Source organism: Hypanus sabinus, chromosome 2 (genome assembly GCF_030144855.1).
Source record: "Hypanus sabinus isolate sHypSab1 chromosome 2, sHypSab1.hap1, whole genome shotgun sequence".
Lineage (NCBI taxonomy): Eukaryota > Metazoa > Chordata > Chondrichthyes > Myliobatiformes > Dasyatidae > Hypanus > Hypanus sabinus.
The window spans coordinates 146,731,018-146,752,555 of NC_082707.1; the positions used below are offsets into that span (position 1 = coordinate 146,731,018).

Consider the following 21,538-nt stretch of genomic DNA (forward strand, 5'->3'; position numbering starts at 1 on the left):
GATCAGTGATAGGCTTAATGATGCACAGGAAGATCGTTTAGTTTGTGGAATTTACAAGAAAGCATTCAAAAATGGCTCCTAACTGAACAATTCACATTTAAAAGAACATTTGAAATCACTGTATCAATGGAAACAACAGCATGAGATGAAATTGAATTGCAGTCAGGAATGATAGTGCATAAATGAATTGTAACATCTAAACAGAAACCTGTCTGGCCAAACAAATTGGGTTACATTTGTGGCAGGGGCTCACATACACCAGACCAATGCAGATTTAAAGGCAAAACTTGCAGAAGATGCCACAAAGTAGGACACATAAAAGGGCCTGTCAGGCAGACAAAAATAAATGGATTGCACAGGGAAGATAAAAGTAGAACAATCACATTGGAGCTTCAAAGAGAGCATTAATCTGCATGCTGCTGCTCTGATAATGATGAGAGTGACATAGGACTGGCTAGCCTTGAGATTTTCAATCAGAAAACTAACAAGAGACAAGCAATATGGCTTACATCAGAAGTGAAAGGCAAATTAGTTAAAATGGAATTAGACACAGGCTCGGCTGTTTCAGCTATTGCACAGCATTTCAAAGATAGATAATAGACAATAGACAATAGGTGCAGAAGTAGACCATTCGGCCCCTCCAGTCTGCACCGCCATTCTGAGATCATGGCTGATCATTCACTATCAATACCCAGTCCCTGCCTTGTCCCCATATCCCTTGATTCCCCTATCCATCAGATATCTATCCAGTTCCTTCTTGAAAGCATCCAGAGAATTGGCCTCCACCGTCTTCCGAGGCAGTGCATTCCACACCTCCACAACTCTCTGGGAGAAGAAGCTCTTCCTCAACTCGGTTTTAAATAACTGACCTCTTATTCTCAATCCATGCCCTCTGGTACTGGACTCTCCCAACATCTGGAACATATTTCCTGCCTCAATCCTATCAAATCCTTTAATTATCTTAAACGTTTCAATCAGATCCCCTCTCAATCTCCTCAATTCCAGCGTGTACAAGCCCAATCTCTCCAATCTCTCTGCGTAAGACAGCCCTGCCATCCCAGGAATCAACCTAGTGAATCTACACTGCACTTCCTCAATTGCCAGAATGTCCTTCCTTAAACCTGGAGACCAAAACTGTACACAATATTCCAGGTGTGGTCTCACAAGGGCCCTGTACAAATGCAAAAGAACATCCTTGCTCTTGTATTCAATTCCCCTTGTAACAAAGGCCAACATTCCATTTGCCCTCTTCACTGCCTGTTGCACTTGCTCATTCACCTTCATTGACTGGTGAACTAGGACTCCTAGGTCTCTTTGCATTTTTCCCTTACCTAACTATACACCGTTCAGACAATACTCTGCCCTCTTGTTCCAGCTTCCAAAGTGGATAACTTCACATTTATTCACATTGAATGACATCTGCCAAGTATCTGCCCACTCACTCAGCCTATCCAAGTCTCCCTGTATTCTCCTAACGTCCTCTTCGCATGTCACACTGCCACCCAGTTTAGTATCGTCAGCAAACTTGCTGATATAGTTTTCAATGCCCTCATCTAAATCATTGACATAAATCGTAAAGAGCTGTGGTCCCAATACAGAGCCCTGTGGTACCCCACTAGTCACCTCCAGCCAGTCTGAGAAACACCCATTCACTGCTACCCTTTGCTTTCTATCTGCCAACCAGTTTTCTATCCATGTTGAAACCCTGCCCCCAATGCCATGAGCTCTGATTTTACTCACCAATCTCCTATGTGGCACCTTATCGAATGCCTTCTGAAAATCTAGGTACACAACATCTACTGGCTTACCCTCATCTAACATCCTTGTTACACCCTCAAAAAACTCCAACAGATTAGTCAAGCATGATTTGCCCTTGGTAAATCCATGCTGGCTCGGCCTAATCCTATTTCTGCCATCTAGATGTGCCACTATTTCGTCCTTAATAATGGACTCAAGCATCTTCCCCACGACTGACGTTCTCCGTTTTCTCCTTCCCTCCCTTCTTGAAAAGTGGGACAACATTAGCCACTCTCCAATCTTCAGGAACTGATCCTGAATCTAAGGAACATTGGAAAATGATTACCAATGCATCCGCAATTTCCTGAGCCACCTCTTTTAGAACCCTCGGATGCAGACCATCTGGACCCGGGGATTTATTAGCCTTCAGTCCTACCAGTCTACTCATCGCAGTTTCTTTCCTAATGTCAATCTATCTCAATTCCTCTGATATCTTATGACCCTGGCCCATCCATACATCTGGGAGATTGCTTGTGTCCTCCCTGGTGAAGACAGATCTAAAGTATGCATTAAATTCTGTTGCCATTTCCCTGTTTCCCATAACAATTTCTCCCAATTCATTCTTCAAGGGGCCAACATTGTTCTTAACTATCTTCTTTCTCTTCACATAGCTAAAAAAGCTTTTGCTATCCCCTTTTATATTCCTGGCTAGACTGAGCTCATACCTGATTTTTTCTCTCCCTATTGCTTTTTTAGATAAGATCTGCTGTTCCTTAAAACTTTCCCAATCATCTGTATTCCCACTCATCTTAGCCCTGTCATACTTCTTTTTCTTTAATGCTATACAATCTCAGACTTCCTTTGTCAACCACTGTGGCCCCTTCCCCCTCTTTGAATCCTTCCTTCTCATTGGAATGAACTGCATTTGCATCTTTTGTATTATGCCCAAGAATATCTGCCACTGCTGATCCACTGTCTTTCCTGCCAGGGCATCTGCCCATTTAACTTTGGCCAGCTCATCCCTCATGGCTCCGTAGTCTCCTTTATTTAATTGCAACACTGACACCTCTGATCTGCCCCTATCCCTCTCAAATTGTAGATAAAAACGTATCATGTTATGATCACTACTTCCTAATGGCTCCTTTACTTCAAGATCACTTATCAATTCCTGTGCATTACACATCACCAGGTCCAAAATAGCCTCGTTCCTGGTTGGCTCAAGCACAAGCTGTTCCAAAAATACATCCCTTAGACACTCCACAAACTCCCTATCCTGGGGTCCAGCACCTACCTGATTCTCCCAGTCCACCTGCATGTTGAAATCTCCCATAACGACTGCATTACCTTTAGCACATGCCAATGTTAACTCCCTAATCAACTTGTACCCAATATCCACGCTACTGTTTGGGGGCCTGTACACAACACCCATTAGGGTCTTTTTACCCTTACTGTTCCTCAGCTCAATCCACACAGACTCTACTTCCCCTGTTCCCAAGTCACCTCTTGCTAAGGACTGAATCTCATTCCTCACCAACAGGGCCACCCCACCCCCTCTTCCCATATTTCTGTCTCTACGATAGCACGTATACCCTGGTACACTCAATTCCCAGGCCTGATCCCCTTGCAGCCATGTCTCCGTTATCCCAACAATATCGTAGTTCCCCATTTTCATCTGAGCTTCAAGCTCATCTGTCTTATTTCTGACACTACACGCATTCAAGTATAGAATTCTTAGCCCATTCCTCCTCTCTTTGCTTAAAACACTGTCTACTGTACCTAACCCAGCTCCTTGAACTTCCATCGGGCAAATTGCACCCTGAATTTTGATGACCTTCTCAAGATCACCCAAACCTTGTACACATTTAACCCCATGCACCTTCTGACCAACCCTCTGGATCTGGATCCCTGCCCCCTGCACATCTAGTTTAAACCCCCCCCCCCCCCCCCGAGCAGCACTGGCAAATACTCCTGCAAGAATGTTAGTACCCCTCCGGTTCAGATGTAGACCATCCCTTCGAAACAGATCCCAATGTCCCTGGAACAAAGACCAATTATCCAAAAACCTGAACTCTTCCTTCCTGCACCATGCTCTCAGCCTCGTATTAATGTGCATAATCATTCTATTCTTCGCCTCACTCGCACGTGGCACAGGTAGCAATCCCGAGATTGTCACCCTGGAGGTCCTGCCTTTCAGCTTCACTCCTAACTCCCTGAACTCTCTAAGCAGGACCCCCTCACTCACCTTACCTACATCATTGGTCCCTACATGGACCACTACATCTGGGTTCATGCCCTCACTCTCAAGAATAGCCTGCACCCGATCTGAGATGTCCCGGACCCTGGCACCAGGGAGGCAACATACCATCCGAGACTCCCGATCTGCCCCACAAAATCTCCTATCTGCCCCCCTAACTATAGAGTCCCCTAAAACTATCGCTCTCTTCTCTTCCCTCCTCCCCTTTCTAGTTGAGGGTTCAACCTCTGTGCCAGAGGCAGGACCACTACAACTCATTCCTGGTAGGTCATCCCCATCAACAGTATCCAGTACGGTATACTTATTGTTAATGGGAATGGCCGCAGGGGTGCTCTGCTCTCTCTGCCTGCTCCCCCTGCCTCTCTGGACCTTCACCCATCTGCCTACTTCTTGGTTTTTTGGTGTGACTACTTCCTGATAACTCCTATCTATCTCTGCCTCCACCTCCCGAATGATCCGTAGTTCATCCAGCTCCTGCTTCAACTCCCTAACTCGGTCTGATAGGAGCTGCAGCTGGACGCACCTTTTGCAGGTGTGGTCATCAGGGACAACTGTGTTGACCCTGACCTCCCACATACTGCATACGGAGCACACCACTGCTCTGACTGTCTCCCCCATACCTGAACTGGATTGATAGAATAAGTCTAAAAAGCACCTAGCGACCTTACCTTCTTCCCCTCAGCGAGCAATCACACAAGCTTACCGAAGTCCCCTTACGCCGAAGCCCACTTAGCCAAAGCCCAGGACTCTGCTTCCACGGACTCCGCTGCCCGCTCTGAAAAGAAGTCCTGCCTTTTAAAGTGCGCGCTCGACGCTGACGTCACTCGCGCCTGCGCAGTTCCCCCTCCTCCACAGGTATTGACCAGGTAGGCTTAAATCCTACCTACACGGTCGAATTCTCTGAGCTCCCAGCTGAATTACAAGCTGTAACTTGCTCCCAATTCAAAAAAAAAGATACTGAAGATCTCCTGCTAAGAACTTATACAGTACTGGAGAAGAGATAACTCCTGTGGGAATGACATTTGTAACAGTGAAATACAATAACCAACAAGCTATATTCGGCTCGTATGTGGTAAAAACAGCATTGTGGGGCCGTGATTGGCTGAGACACCTACAACTTGATTGGCATTGGAAAACTCAAACACATCAAGGGTAACATAGTGTTATGTAAAAATGCCACACCCAAGTTTTACAACAAAGTCCCTCCAGTTCCTTATGCCTTACATGATAAAGTAGCTAGTGAGCTAGGCTGCATGGAGGCTGAATGAATTCTTTCCAAGGCTGAGTGGAGCCCATGGGTAACACCAGAAGACCCAGTAGCCAAGAAGGATGGGTCTATCAGGATCTGAGGTAATTTTAAAGTCACCATCAACCGAGTACTGAAAGTAGAATAATACCCTCTGCCCAGGATTGAGGATATCTTTGGAAACCTTTCTGGAGGGAAGCACTTCAGCAAAGTGGGCTTAGAGGGAGATGAAACAGAAGTCCAAAGTGTCTCTCGCCATAAACACTTACAAAGGACTTTATCGCCATAATGGGCTTATTTTTTGGAGTATCATCTATATCTGCACTCTGGAAAAGCTGTTGTTAAGGTGCTGCAAGGCTGCCCAGGCACTCAGTATTACCTGGATGACATCATTGCTACCCATGAGATGACAAGGAACACCTCAAACATCTCAAGACAGTGTTAAAAAGAAAAAAGATTATGGGCTCAGAGATAATGCAACAAGTGTGAATTCTTTTGATCAAGCATCACTTACTACGGTCACAGCATTCCATAAGTGTGGGGATGCCCTAAGGCCAAAGGATGTGCCACAGTTATTGTATAGGTGCAGCCATATCACATGTTATGTGATGGAAGTGAACCATTATTTCCAACACTCAAGCTCTTCCATCACATTCCCAACCCCAACATAGAGGAATTGCGCACAGGTTGACAGAGAAGCCTTGAGTCTGGTTTGGGGTGTAAAATGTTTCAACCAGTACTTGTGTGGGAGAAAGTTTACCCTCGTTACTGACTATCAACCACTAGTATCCATTTTCAATCCACACAAGTGTCTCCTACTAACAGCAGCAGCAACACTAATGCAGAGATAGAATCTGTTTCTTGGAGAACGCAATCACAAGATCGAATTCAAGAGGACAACTAATCATAGAAATGCTGATGGATTGTCTTATTTACCCTTGGAAAAGGAAATACTTGAAACAATTACAAAAGAAGACGATCTTCTTGAAGTATTCTCCCTAATGCAAATCAAAAGTCTCCCTATTATGGCAGAGATAATCCAAAGTGAAACTAGAAAAGATCCACACTGTCTCTGGTCTACATGACAACCCAAAATGGCTGGAATATGCAGCAGAAATTCCAGTTCCTCAATTTTTACCAGTGCTGGGATGAACTTGCCCTTGATGGGTGTTTCTTTATGTGGGGATTAAGAGTTGTTGTACCATCCAAGCTGAGAGCTGAAATATTGGAGGAGCTACATGTCAGTCATCTAGGTGTCATCAAAATGAAAGCATTGGGTTGAAGCTGTCTTGTAGACTGAGATTGATCAACAGATCAACCAGCTTGCCATGCACTGTTTGGGATGCTAACACATACAGAAGGTGCCAAAAACAGTGCTTTTCTACCCCTGGGAATGACCTGCATTGCCCTGGCTGAGGATTCATGTGGATTTTGCCAAACCATTCATGGCACAAATTTCACGGTAGAATTTGATAAAGTTACAAAGAGGCCAGAAGTGTTCCGAACAGCCTCTCACACTGTTGATATGTCTTGAAGCCTCTTCTCAATGTCTGGTGCTCTAGAACATTTAGTCAGTGACAATGGACCACAGTTTGTTGTGGAACAGTTTCAATCATTTCTGAAAATGAAGAGAATAAGACATATTACATCTGCACTGTACCACCCAGATACAAATGGCTTGACGGAAAGGTTTGTCCAGAGTCTAAGGAATGTACTGTGAGCAATGTCAGCAGAACAAAATACACTAACACTGAATCAGAAGCTCACCAATTTCCTCCTCACATATCACAATGCAGCACACTCCACAACCAATAACTCATCAGCTATTCTGTTCCTGGGCCCTTCCTTGCATTCACGCTTGGATATCGCCAAACCCAATCTCAGAAGGAGTATGCAGGACAAGCAACTGAGACAAATTCAGGGCTCCTCAAACAAGGAGATTCGATGTTTCACTCCTGTACAAGCACTCTTGGTGAGGGACTACAGAGATGATCAAAAGTGTATACTTGGAAAGATTAAGGACAAAACTGGACCACCCTCCTACACAGTGGAGATTGCATCTGATGTCATCTGGATATGGCAAATCGATCAGACAAGAAGAGCAGAGTTAATTGTGTTACGCCTGTGCCCAACTCTGAGGGGCCGAAGGGTCCCAAAGTAGCCCCCTCCTTTTCGAGAATTGCATGATTGTTATTAAGTCAGGTCAGGAGACCCAGGAAATGAGAGAGAGCCTTTTGGAATGTCCTGGCCCCTCAGCGATACAAAGTGACGGGTAACGGCCATTTTCTCTTGGAGACAGAATTGTGTATTGAATACTATGCTATTTATTTGAAGCCCTCAGGGAATGACCAAAAGTGGGCTGGTTGAGGGGAGGCATCCCTCCACCCTGATTGACATCTGAGACCCTGTGAGTCAGGATAAAAGAGAGTCTGGGGAACAGCCCCTTCAGATGCACCCGGAGAAATGCTAGAAATCCCGTGACAGCATTTAATAGCGACAGCCGGTGGGGCTCGTGTGTGTGTCCATCCTTTTCCTTGGCCTAGGAATTGGCAGGCATCCACGGCTTAGCTAAAAGGACCGACTACAAAAAACGGAACTCTCGAAGGATCAACATCATAAAAAGGAAAAGCTGGCAAGTTTAAACATCTGTCTCTCTTGACTCCAACCAAAGGCTGCAGACTGAATGAGCTAATGACTTTTATATTTCCATCAGACAATACATTATCCCCTAGACAACGATAGAGCTTATTTCTTATTGATTATTATCATACCCACACTGTTAGAGTTAGTATTGATGCCATATATTATCTGTATGTTTGCATTGATATTATTTTTGTGTATTTTTACCAATAAATACTGTTAAAAATAGTACCATCAGACTTCAACGGACCTCTCTATCTTTGCTGGTAAGTGACCCAGTTACGGGGTACTTAACAATTGTTAGAGAAAAAAGGCATCCAGAGCTGTCAGAACCACTTCCTGCAGTCCCAAAGTCAACTCCTACAACTACATGAAGTACGTGAATGGCATAAGTCATATGTGAGTGCCTCACTAAAAAAAGGAAATTAAAAACTAAGTAAACAGTTACCCGGCTCCCATGTTTTTCTTTCAATTGGTTTCTGGGGTTACAAAACATAATTCACTTAAGTTTTTATTTCTGAAAAAGTAATTACAAAATTAAAATAGTGAAGTGGACAGTGCCACCTTTCCTGGGGTATTGCTTTAATGGTGCTTGGTCAAGGTAATTGTACAGTTTCTTTTTGTCAGTGTATTTAAATTTTCTACACTAAGCCTGTTTTCCAATGTGTACACTCAAACAAATCAATATTTTTGTCTATTATTGCAATAAAATACCCTGAACATTCTCTAAAGATCTACAAGGAAGTTAAATACCCCATTCAAACCATTCTTCCTCTAGTATATTTTCTAATCTCCATAGAATGGTTTCCTCTATCCATTTTTATTGGAAGGTGTTGAAATCTATCCTTGATTTAATGGTGGAGCCCGGCACATTGACAACTCACCAGCAATCCAGAATAGAAGCGAAATCTGATATAAGAATAGCAATGTCTTTCATAAGTGATAGCACCATAAAGAGTAATAACAGGATGAGATCTTGTGTAAGCAACTGAATTGGCGGATCACGTTAGAAGGTTTGTCTTACCAGTGGAGAGATATGCACATTTTAAATATAATAACAGTAGTAATACTTCCATTCTTCTCAACAATCCCTATTAATCATTATTTACATTAGTAAAGTGTTTGATGGGCACATTATAGTACTGTATTTTGTTTCTGACATTTACTGTATCTGCTTACATTCAGCATTTAATGTATGATCTTTCTGTCAGTCATGTTGTCAATTAGTAAGCCACCTAGAGCCCGGACAAACAGTTCTGCAATGAAATGTTTAGGCTAAGTCACATTTTAAAATCTAAATCTAAGGGATAGTCCACAGCAGATGCCATCTCATTGGCTCTTCACTCAACCCTGGAGTATCTGGATAGCAAAGGTGCATATATCAGGATGCTCTTTATTGACTACAGCTCAGCATTCAATACCATCATCCCCTCAGAACAAATCAATAGGTTCCTACACCTTGGCCTCAATACCTCCTTATGCAATTGGATCCACAATTTCTTCGCTTGCAAACAGGTGCACCACAAGGCTGTGTGCTTAGCCTCTGCTCTACTCACTCCAATTGGTATATTCAAGTTTGCTAATGAAGCCACTGTCATAGGCTGAATCAAAGGAAGTGATGAAACAGCATATACGTAGGAGGGGGTGAAAATATGACTAAGTGGTACCATAGCAACAACCTCTTACTCAAATTTAGCAAGACCAAGGAGCTAATTATTGACTTTAGGAGAAGGAAACCAGAGGTCCATGAGTCAGTCCTCATTGGAGAATTCAGCAACTTTAAGTTCCTTGGTGTTATTATTTCAGATAATCTGTCTTAAGCCCAGCACGTATGTGCAATTACCAAGAAAGAACAGCAGTGCCTCAACATCCTTAGGAGTTTATGGAAATTTCTCATGACATCTAAAACTTTGATAAAATTCTATAGATGTGTAATGGAGAGTATATTGACTGGCGGCATCATAGCCTGGTATGAAAACACCAGTGCCCTTGAATGGAAGAGCTTTAAAGAGTAGTGGATACAGCCCAGTCCATCATGGGTTACGCCCTCCCCACCACTGAGTACATCTACAAACACTGTCACAGGAAAGCAGCATGCATCTTCAGGAACCCCTGCCACTGAGGCTCTGCTGTTTTCTCATTGGTGCCATCAGAAAGAAGGTACATGAACCTCAAGAATCACACTACCAAGTTCAGGAACAGTTACTACCCATCAACCATCAGGCTCTTGAACAAAAGTGAATAACTTCACTAAGCATTTATTCTATCATTGAAATGTTCCTACAATCAATGGGGTCACTTTCAGAGATTTTCATCTCATGTTCTCAATATTCATTGCTTACTTATTTATTATTATTATTTGTTTCTTTTTATATTTGCACAGTTTGTTGCCTATTGCACACTGGTTGAACACTCAAGTTGATGTGATCTTTCATTGATCCTATTATGGTTATCTCCTATAGATTTATTGAGTATACCCACAAGAAAATGAATCCCAGGGTTGTATATGGAGATATATATGTAATTTGATAATAAATTTAATTTGAAATGTGAACTTTGGATAGCATCAGGATTAACATAAAATAATGAGAAGCAGCTTTGTATAATGATTCTGCTAAATAATCATTATCAAACCCCACTGAAAAAAAATCTTTTGAATATTACTACATTCTCAGCTGAGGGTACAGCAGAGGCCAAGCAAGGAAGTGACCAGGCATGTCTCCAATATTTTTAATAATAATCCAGTTACTCCTATGAGAAAAGCATGCTCATTTGTATACTGAGGAAAGATGAGATCAAGCATAGCTCTGGTGTTCTCAAATTAATTGTTAGGCTTACACAACCAAGCCCTACTGGGAAGTATGGAAAGTGGCTAACATCAACAGAAATGCATTGCAATATACAGCAGGTCAGAAATAGGCTAACGTCAATTATATCAGAACTTTTTGCAAAGACTTGTTTCTTAACAATATTAATTTTTAGTTTTTAATAGGAGAAACAATGCAGGATACTTGGAACTTCCGATAAATATAGGTTATACTACAGAGTTTAAATTTGTATTTCATTCAGCCTCATGAAGTTCTGTTTGCCTTTTCCATATTTACCTTTTGAAAATCATTTGTTTGTTGATAACAAACAGCTCTGTTAAAGTAACCCAAGATGCAGGTCTCATTAATGTTTATTGCTGTAGTCAGGTCATTAATTGCCAAGTGATAAACCTGCAGTGAAAAGTAAATGTGCATTAATAAATGCTAAGCAAAATGTTTACTGGAAATATTGGATCAGAAGAAAGCAGTGTTCCTTTCTGCACAGAAAATAACACATCAATCACTAATCAAAACTGAATAGAGAGACAGAATTCAATATGCAGAGATTTGATAATGATGCATTGTATTATTTTGTTCAGGCCTTATAGGAATGACATTTTATGTTCATTTTTTGCAAAGGTTGACAAGAACTCTTTCCAATTTCTTAATGGGGACTTCCTCGCATCTACAATGCATGGCATTCTCTGCATAGGATGCAAATATTCATATTAGAAGTAGGGATAAGACAATTGGTACCTTGAACCTGCTGCACCATTAAATAAATTAGATTGTGGATGATTCCACTGCAACCTCAATTCTGCATCTCCATCTGCCGCTGGTCTTGTTTTGTCCACTTGCCCCTACCTTAAAAATATTCAGAGACTATGCTGGTATTTGAGCAAAACTTAATGTGGATCCCTGCAGGCCTGCACTCCTGACAATTGTGCTTGCTAAAATCCATTCACTAGAAAATTACTTGCATCTGCATTTGAACCATTTTTCTGACAGTAACATGGCTCCAGACATCATTCCAGACTCAGCCATTCATCTAGAAGGCCTAAACTCCTTTTGGAGGGACATAAGTTGTTCCTGAACCATTGAGTATGTGTCTTCAGCCTCCTATACCTCGTCCTTGAGAAGAAAGCATGTCCTGAGTGATGGGTTCCAAAAATGAAGGATGTCACCTTTTTGAGGCATTGCCATTTGAAGGTGTCCTGGATGCTGGGGAGACTAGAACCCATGATGGAGCTGGTTGAGTTTACAACTTTCTGAAGCTTTTTCCAATTCTGTGTAGTGGCCCATCCATACCAGATGGTGATGCAACCAGTTAGAATTCTCTCCACAGTACATCAGTAGAAATTTGCGCTTATCTTCGTTGACATACTAATCCTTGTCAAACTCCTAATGAAATATAGCCTCTGCTATGCCTTCTTTATAATTGCTTCAATATGCTGGGTCCAGCATAGCATCTCTGAGATATTGACACCCAGGAACCTGAAACTGCTCACCCTTTCTACTGCTAATCCTTCTATAAGGACTAGTGTGTGTTCCCAAAATGTCCCATTCCAGAGATCCACAATTCCTTGGTCTTACTGATGTTGAGTTCAAGATTGTTGTTGCAACAGAACTCAGCCAGCTCAGGCAGAATTTCAGATGGTGACGAGGAGGCAGACAGGAGCAAATATTCTGCCAACAGATGGTGTTTGAGCTGTGCCTAGCCACATAGTGGAGGATGTAGAGAGAGTAGAACAGCGGATTAAGCACACATCCTTGAGATGTGTCAGTGTTAATTGTCAGATGCTATATTCAATCCACATTGACTGTGCCCCCCCCAGCAAGGAAGTCAAAGATCCAGTTGCAGAAGGAGGTATAAACGTCCAGGTTTTGGAGCTTGTTGATTAGGACCGAGGGTATCAATGTTTGTGGAGCCTACAAGGCTGCCTCCTGCTCTCACCTCGGATATTCAGTCCACATAGGGAGAAAATAACTACAGCTGTGAAGATCCTTGCTACACCTGATGATCCTGTGATTTCTGTCTCAGAAACTGATGTTAGGCTGTCTTTAAAGAGAATGAGCCCCTGCAAGGCAGAAGGTCCCGATGGAGTACCTGGTAAGGCTCTGAAAACCTGAGCCAACTAACTGGCAGGAGTATTCAAGGACATTTTCAACCTCTCACTGCTACGGGTGGAAGTTCCCACTTGCTTCAAAAAGGCAACAATTATATCAGTGCCTAAGAAGAATAATGTGGGCTGCCTTAATGACTGTCGCCCGGTAGCACTCACATCTACAGTGATGCAATCCTTTGAGAGGTTGGTCATGACTAGACTGAACTCCTGCCACAGCAAGAACCTGAACCCATTGCAATTTACCTTTCACCACAACAGGTCAACGGCAGATGCAATCTCAATGGCTCTCCACGTGGCTTAGACCACCTGGAAAACACAAACACCTATGTCAGGATGCTGTTCTGACATAGCTCAGTATTTAATACTATCATTTCCACAATCCTGATTGAGAAGTTGCAGAACCTGGCCTCTGTACCTTCCACTATAATTGGATCCTTGACTTAACTGGAAGGCCACAATCTATGTGGATTGGGGATAACATCTCTTTCTCACTGACGATCAACACTGGTGCATCTCAGGGGTGTGTGCTACTCCTATATACCCATGACTGTGTGGCTAGGCATAGCTCAAATACCATCTATAAATTTCCTGATGATACAACTACTGTTGGTAGAATCTCAGGTGGTGACGAGAGGGCATAGAGGAGTGAGATATGCCAACTAGTGGAATGGTGCTGCAGCAACAACCTGGCACTCAACATCAGGAAGATGAAAGAGCTGATTGTGGACTTTAGGAAGGGTAAGACCATGAGTTACAACAGAAATTGACAGGATGCAGAGCTGGGCAGAAAAGTGACAGATGAAGTTCAATCTGCAAAAATGTGAAGTGATACACTTTGGAAGGTTGAACTTGAAGGCAAAGTACAAAGTTAATGACAAGATTCTTAGCAGTGTGGAGGAACAGAGAGATCTTGGGTTTCAAGCTTTCTGATCCCACAAAGTAGCAGCACAAGATGATAGGGTAGTTAAGTAAGGTGTACGGTGTTTTGGCCTTCATTGGTTGGAAGACTGATTTCAAGAGCTGTGTGGTAATGTTGAAGCTGTATAAAACTCTGGTTAGACTACACTTGGAGTATCATGTTCTGTTCTGGCCACCTTGTTATAGGAAGGGTGTGAAAGCTTTAGAGAGTGCAGGGGAGATTTACCAGGATGCTGCCTGGATTAAAGAACGTGTCTTATGAGGAACAGTTAAGTGAGCTAGGGCTTTTTGGAGCAAAGTAAATGGGGAATATTGTGTTATTGCTGGCAACTGATGCTGAGGGTTAAGATTAGCAATGATCTTACTAAACAGCAGAAAAGACAGAAGAGATAAATGGTCTTTTTCTGCTACTGTTTATTATGTATGAATGAATGAATGAATGAATACTGTAATGATGGGTGGGCATGGAAGAATGCTCAAATGGGTATCAGAGAGACTTGAATAGGCAAGTTAAGAACCATGACTGCAAGAGGTACATCTTTAGTGAATGCAGGTCATGCAGATACTCCAGCAGCATGAGCAATTATTGCTGGCAGCATATTGTCAGGCAAATGTCTGTATGGACATAAATGTAATATCTGATTCCTATACTTTGAAGAAGCTGGTAATGAATGTTCTGACTGTGCCAGAAGAAAAGATAGATGAAATCCCTTCTTGGGCATGGAGCTTCAGCGGTCTCACTATTGAAGTAATGAGCAGCAAACAGTGAGATCTGGCAAAGGTCCTGAGCCAGAAGATTTTAAGAGTAAAATCACAAACTATAGAAAATCTGCAGATGCTGGCAATCCAAGCAACACACACAAAATGCTGGAGGAGCTCAGTAGGCCAGGCAGCATCTATGGAAAAGAGTACAGTGAACTATACTCTTTTCCTTAGATGCTACCTGGCCTGCTGAGTTCCTCCAGCATTTTGTGTGTGGTGCTTAAGTTAATAGTAAACTTTATTTTGGCATCTGTGGACAAATAGTCAAGGTACTTATATTTTTTTTCATATGCTGGCGGTATGATGCTTATGTTTAGAAGCTTTTTGTATGACGCATGGCTCCAGGGTTGAACACCTAATGGGTTCTTTTTTTCCCTCACCTTTTTCTTGCTTTAGTAGGGTTGAAGACACTTGAAGACAGGGCAAATAATGCAGCTGGATATTTGGCTCTTGAAATATTTCAGGGAAAACAAGTTAAATAAAGCCTTGTTACTCAACAAGTAAATAGTAACTGTACGTTTTTCAGACCAGAGGAATTATGGATCCTGTTGACCTCATTTGGCAGCCTTGCACTGGGAATAAAAATGCCAGGGAGATTGAAAATCCCAATTTAAAGTTTAAGAAACAAATTTTCCAAAGGTTGCTATGACACACAGAAATGTGTGTAAAATTGTTCTTTTCTTCAGTACCACTACATCATTATTTCTGGAGTTACATGGATAAATTTCTAGTTCAATCTATTTTGTTATAGTGACAAACAATAACTATTGGCGTAGTTATATTGGATCTGTGCATGTTTCCTTTGTTGTAAAATGCTTTGTGCCACCATTTTGATTTAGGGCTTTATTTATTTAGAGATACAGCAGGGTAACAGGCCCTTCCGTCCCAAATATACCTTCGCCACCGAATTATACCCATGTATAATTAATACCATATATCAATTAACATGCTGACCCAAACATCTTTGGAAAGTGGAAGGAAACTGGAGCACCCAGAGGTCATGGGAAGGATGTGCAAATTCCTTACAAACAGCAGCTGAATTGAACCCAGGTTGCTGGTGCTGTAATAATCTTTGTTTGATGTATTTGACAATGCATTTCCTTTCACACCACTTCCTTCACATTACAGTCCAGAATGATAAACTTGAGTTATTGGACTGTGTACTGAATCCGCAATCTTCTAACTCAGGTGAGAATGCCACCAATTGTTACCAACAAAATCTATTTTAACAGCAAATGTGAAAAATTGATAGTTCATCGAACCTTGCACTGTATGAATATTGTGTATTTCAAATTTGCACAGTTAAGTAAATGATGAGGTTGTAGGATCACAGAAATAATCCTTAAACAGGAACAAGTAAATCCAAGTAACTATTAGCAAATCAGTGGCCAGTCATAGCCTCAAATATAAAGTTAACAATGGCTTTCAAGTTTTTGTGGATTAAGAAAATAAACATTATTTAGTAGAAGTAATGCTGTATTTATTATAATGATAAAAGCCTTTTCTGTGTGGGGGGGTATTTTGTGTGTGATAATCTGTTTGACCATATAAGGGCACTTGTACCCTTAAATAGATGAATAAACTGGATATGCAGAAGTAACCTAAACTTTGTTTCCCCTATGCTGTGACATCAGGTATCTTTTATTACTGAACATTTTAAATCCTACTATAACTCCACATCATTGATTCCCTTAATAGCTAATGCTTCCAATCCTTATCCTTGTCTTAGGGGAACCAGATTTCTACACATTATTCCAGGTTTGTGTACAACTGAAGCAATATTTTTTCACTCTTTGCACACATTCTCTTTCTCTTTTCTCTTGCTTCTTGCTGAGTCTGGTGTTAAGTCTGTCCTGTGCACCTCCATCACTGTGTGGTTTGGAGCCGCCACCAAGCAGGATAGAACCAGACTACAGCGCACAGTGAGGACTGCCGAGCGCATCATTGGAGCCTCCCTGCCCTCTATTGTGGACCTGTACTCTTCCAGGTTGAAGAAGAGGGTGAGGAACATCATAAAGGACTCCTCCCATCCTGTGCACGGACTGTTTGAGCTGCTTCCGTATGGTTGGCGCTTCAGATCCCTCCAGACTAAGACTAATAGGCACTGGAGAAGTTTTTTCCCTACTGCGGTCACTTTGCTGAACAGTTAACTGCCGGTTAACTGTCGGCTAACTATTACTTGGATTGCACTACTTGTATGTATAATCTATATTTTCATTTATATTTATCATCTGTTATGAGCAGAGAGACAACATCTGCCAGAAGTAAATTCCTTGTATGTGTACAGGTACTTGGCGATTAAAGTCTGATTCTGATTCATGTACATAAAGAACCAGGTCTCTCTGAACATTGGTGCCTTTTAACCTTGTACTATTTTAAATTTTACTTCATCTTTTTCATTCTCTTTGCCAAAGTTTATGACCTCAACCTTTTCCACATTATATTCTACGTGCGTTGCCTTTGACATTCATTAATTTATTTTGCTTTCTGTCCCAAAGCCTCCCTGCATTCTCCTCACACTCCTGTCACCTAATTTTGTATTATCAGCACTACCGGATAAATCACACTTAATCCCCCAATTCCACAATGCTGAAGTAGATTGTAAACAACCAAGACGCTAGTTCAGGTTTCTGAAATCCCACCAGTCAAATTTCCCAGCCTGGAAATGACCCATGTATTTCTACCCATTGTTTTCTATTTGTTAACTAATCCTCAGTCAATGCTGGTATGTTAACTCCAATATTATGGGCTCTTATTTTGTTTAAGGCTATCTTGTGTGGTTCCTTATCAAAGAATTTCCAAAATAAAAAGAACACCAATATTTTTGAACAGTATCAAAAAAAAGGTTTGCCTTTGAAAAGCAGTGGACAAGGAAAGAAGAAACAAGGGAGAATGGAGCTGAGTAGAAGTGAGCAAGAGGGGAAGAAGATAGGATAGAGAGACTTGGTTAAACAGCAAGAGGACAGAATGAAAGAAAAAAGAGGGAGAATGAGAGAGTAAGAGAAGTAACTGAAAAGCAGGTAGTAAGTCAAAGCAGTATCCAACTTTATCTCAAAGAAGCCAAGATCTTTGGTCATTTTAGAAGTCATTTCTGGACAGCTGTAAGTTTTGAGAGGCTCAATCGTTGTGTTCCAAGCTCCTGAAAAAATAGCCAAGCAATCTCAGAATTAGGTTTATTGTCACCATCTAATTTACAAAGTAAATAAGTAGTGCAAAAACCAGAAGAAATAATGAGGTAGTGTTGATAGGCTCATCAGCTGTTCAGATTTATTTTGCAGCATTAGATTCCAGATTAAAAATCCAGTTAAAAGTATAGGCAATCTGTAAGACATGAAATATATGCAAACTTTCATGTTAGTGCATGAAACTACAACCCTGGTGTTGTAGTTGGAAAGACTGAAAAATGGAGAGGTATGTTGTACAGAAAAACCACCCACACTGAGAAATGGTGATATTAGGTGATGACCACCAGAGATAAGAATAACTTCCCAAGAAATTTAAAATATTGCACTGAGAATTCCCTAACCTTGTTCATTTGGTCAAGGTTAAGGTGAACTCCAATTTGTATACACATAAGCATATGAAGATGTGTACATACACACATTTTTTTTTACCATGGCAGCTATATTCCTGTCAACACTTTGACAATCACCATTGTGTTTCTCTTGCATGATAAAGCTGACAGCTGTGTGTCAGGAGGAGCAGGTGTTCCAAACTATCAGATTGAATGCCTTTAAACCCACAATCCATGCAGGATCCAAGAATAAAATGAATATTAGTATATGCAGCAAATGTATGTTTTCAAATGATTATTCCCCTTATAGTAATGTATGTCCTGCCTCTGTTCATTTATGTGTTTGGTTAGCTCTACCATTACCAGCATCTTCACCTCACCATTGATTGTCTTTGCATTTGTGATGGTTGAAAACAAATGTTTGTATCTCATATCAACCAGCTAATATTTCCACAGATTTAGTTGAAAGTTTATCTTTGATTCAACAACTTAAATTACACTGCCATCAAATCATTTATCTATAAACTACTAATATAAATAGCAAAAGGGTTATACATACAATACCTTAGCACAATATTTCAGTGCTCCTCTACAAAGAAAGGCTCTTACGCTCTGGGGCTGAAGCTTCAGTGCTTCATTGCAGCTTAGAATACCCTTAAGGTAGCGTCGCTGCATTGCATAGTACACAGCTCGACTTAGGTAGACCTACAGAAATAACGGAGATTATTATAAAAAGACCATTGCTTTGTAATTCTTAGTTATTGGGAACATTGTACATGAAATAACCTTTTATATATAATGCCATAAAGCAATTCTTTTTCTTCTGAGGCACAGTTTCTAGGTTTGTTGAATATGGAAAACAATATTGATTGATCTATACTTCTTTTTCACTAAGTTTTTTTTATATTCTTCAAACTTCTTTCCAAGAAGTGTAGGAAATTAGGTCTCTGACAGGAGGGATTGAACATCTGATTCCTGCTTCTACTTTTTATGGATTTGACTAATATGGTCCCTGCAGGGAAGGGATCCTGCTGGTGGGACACAAAGAATCCTGGCAAAAGGCTAAATTTGAGACTCTGTTGATCTAACATCAATAACAAATTCACAAGTGGACAGAGATCAATACAAACAAAACAGTATTTCTGATTTATGAAGCATTAACCATCCAGCAAGCTTTGAACACTTTGGTTGTTGTTTAAATGCCAGAGCCCTGACAAACAAAATGGCTACATATGATGTATAGCACAGAAGTAATCAAATCATCTAATCCTCTCAGCATGATCTTATATCTTCATGTTATTTAATTCAACTACTCTTTAAAAGTTTCACATTATTCACCTCAACTTTTTATTTTGTTGTTCAGTCGTTAAGTCAAGTCCGACTCCTCATGATCTCATGGACCATAGAGTCCACAAGGTTTTCATGGCAAGATACAGAAGTAGATTGCCAGGCCTTTTTTCTACGCAGATATTGATGCTGCCCAGGTTGGGGCCTGGCTGGGTTTGAACTCAGGACCATCTACTTTGAAATCCAGTGCTGATGCCACTACACCATCAGCCGGTTCTTTGTATACATAGTAATAAATTCCACATTATAATCATTTACTGATAATAGATGTTTCTCCTGAATTTTTTTTGGGGTTTATCTTAATGCAGTACTGTAGTTCTCAGATCAACTATCAAAGATAAAATTATATCCCATGAATGAAATATCCTGATGATTAAGTAGCCCAAATGGCATTTAAAAGGGAACAACACGCACAAAATGCTGGTGGAACACAGCAGGCCAGACAGCATCCATAGGGAGAAGCACTGTCAACATTTTGGGCTGAAGAAACAGTAGCTTCAATTAGCAAATTACTGATCGGATATTAGCATCTGTTGCAAAATATAACTTTCCTTGCTTCCATTCTTGAACGTCCACATAAAATTAGTGCTTCCGTACTGATAATTCATTTCCCCTCCAACATGTTTTACATTTCCTTATAATTCTATTGCACTCACTTGAAATATAATTTTCTGCATTCATTGTGAATTTCCATTCAAGTAGTGTTTAATCTATTTAAAAAATAACAAGTACTCAAAAGCGAAGATAGTAACTTGTTTGGCTGGTCAGCTGACTGATTCACTTACACTATAGCAGCCAGAGCAATGTCAAATATACCATCAGGCTCTGAGAAGCCACTTTGTTGGGCAGAATGAGATGCTGAGTGCCATATAACAAAGCAGCACAGTGGAAGGTGGGTTACACGATTAACTCCTGGTCAATTATCAGCATGTGAACGTAACTCAAGACAGATTTATAGCCAAGTGCACTACCCCACTGTAAATGATCCAGAGAACAGGCCAAGCAAGTGGGAATGTTCTGCAAACTGAAATTTAGTGGAACTGACTTGTAAACTGCCAAAGCACAGACACTCAAATAACTCAGGAAACAATGGTTGAGGTCATTGTGGTGTTAAGGAGTATTCTGTGAATAAAGCAGATCTTAATTCAAGCAAGAACCAGTCTTCAGTTCCTATTGTAAGTTATAAATCGCAAGCAATAAATTAAAGTTAAGAGCACACCTTTGCAAAATGGTGACCATGAGACCTTTCCATAAGCAACAGCCAAATGGTATGAAAATGAGGTTATGTTAATTGCCTGCATCCATCCAGGCAACTATGGGTTTAAGTCATTTGCATCATTGTAAACACATTCAAGGAAGCTTGCAGACAACACTGATACAATCACTTAGCATATCAAATATCAATAATTGGACATCTGGCACTCTGTCATCAGAAGTTTCAGAATATCTGTTTCAATTAGTTTCTCCCAACAAAGATGTTTGTATCTTTAAAAATGTCTTATCAATTACAATGTACTGTCATTGTAAAAATGTACCTCAAACGACCCATCTGTTTACCCAAAGTACAGTATTGAAGTATACAATGGTATTGTAACTATTGAAATTGTACTGTATCACCTACTGTTACCATTGATCTTAAGGATATAAAAAATGTGATGTACCTTTGAATTTATGACTCTACTGAGAGAGTCTTTAGAGGAATGTCTGTTTGTCATGGTGAATAAAGACTTTAATTTCCATGACTTCTCCAGATTCTCCAGTGACTTAAATCACATTCACAACAGTGGAACGTGCTAGCAAGAATTTGAAGTTAAAGAAACATACTGTATATTTATATGAATAAGGATTAGAATAGCCTCTGAGTCAGAGGCATTAAAGAATTAAACAATGTTTGGAAGGTATATGAAAAGTTGTCTTATGGGATGACCTGCAGCAGTGACAATGGAGATTAACCACTGAAAAAAACAACCCTGAGTCAGGGACTCAGAGAATAAATCAGCACGATCAAACCCTGGGCAGGTTCAACAAGAGTGGCAATATCTAAACACAAATAGTAGATTTTGGAAATTGTGAAAGCAAGTTAAAGAGTTGTGGAACTAAAAGGGCTGTAAAACCATATAGCTCACTTTTGAGTTGTTTGAACTAATTGCAATTAATATAGTTGTTAGGCAAAGTCATTGTCTGATG

The 21,538-nt window shown here is 40.8% G+C and overlaps 1 protein-coding gene across 1 annotated transcript in view; it reads right to left on the minus strand.

Annotated features, from left to right (window-relative positions):
* ttc6 (tetratricopeptide repeat domain 6) overlaps positions 1–21,538 on the minus strand; it is a 283,236-nt gene that overhangs the window by 53,039 nt on the left and 208,659 nt on the right. Inside the window, exons 24-25 of the mRNA XM_059956588.1 lie at positions 18,569–18,709; positions 10,982–11,095 (exon numbers count right to left, since the gene is read on the minus strand). Coding sequence (XP_059812571.1) covers positions 10,982–11,095; positions 18,569–18,709 — 255 coding nt within the window. The remainder of the gene's footprint in view (positions 1–10,981; positions 11,096–18,568; positions 18,710–21,538) is intronic.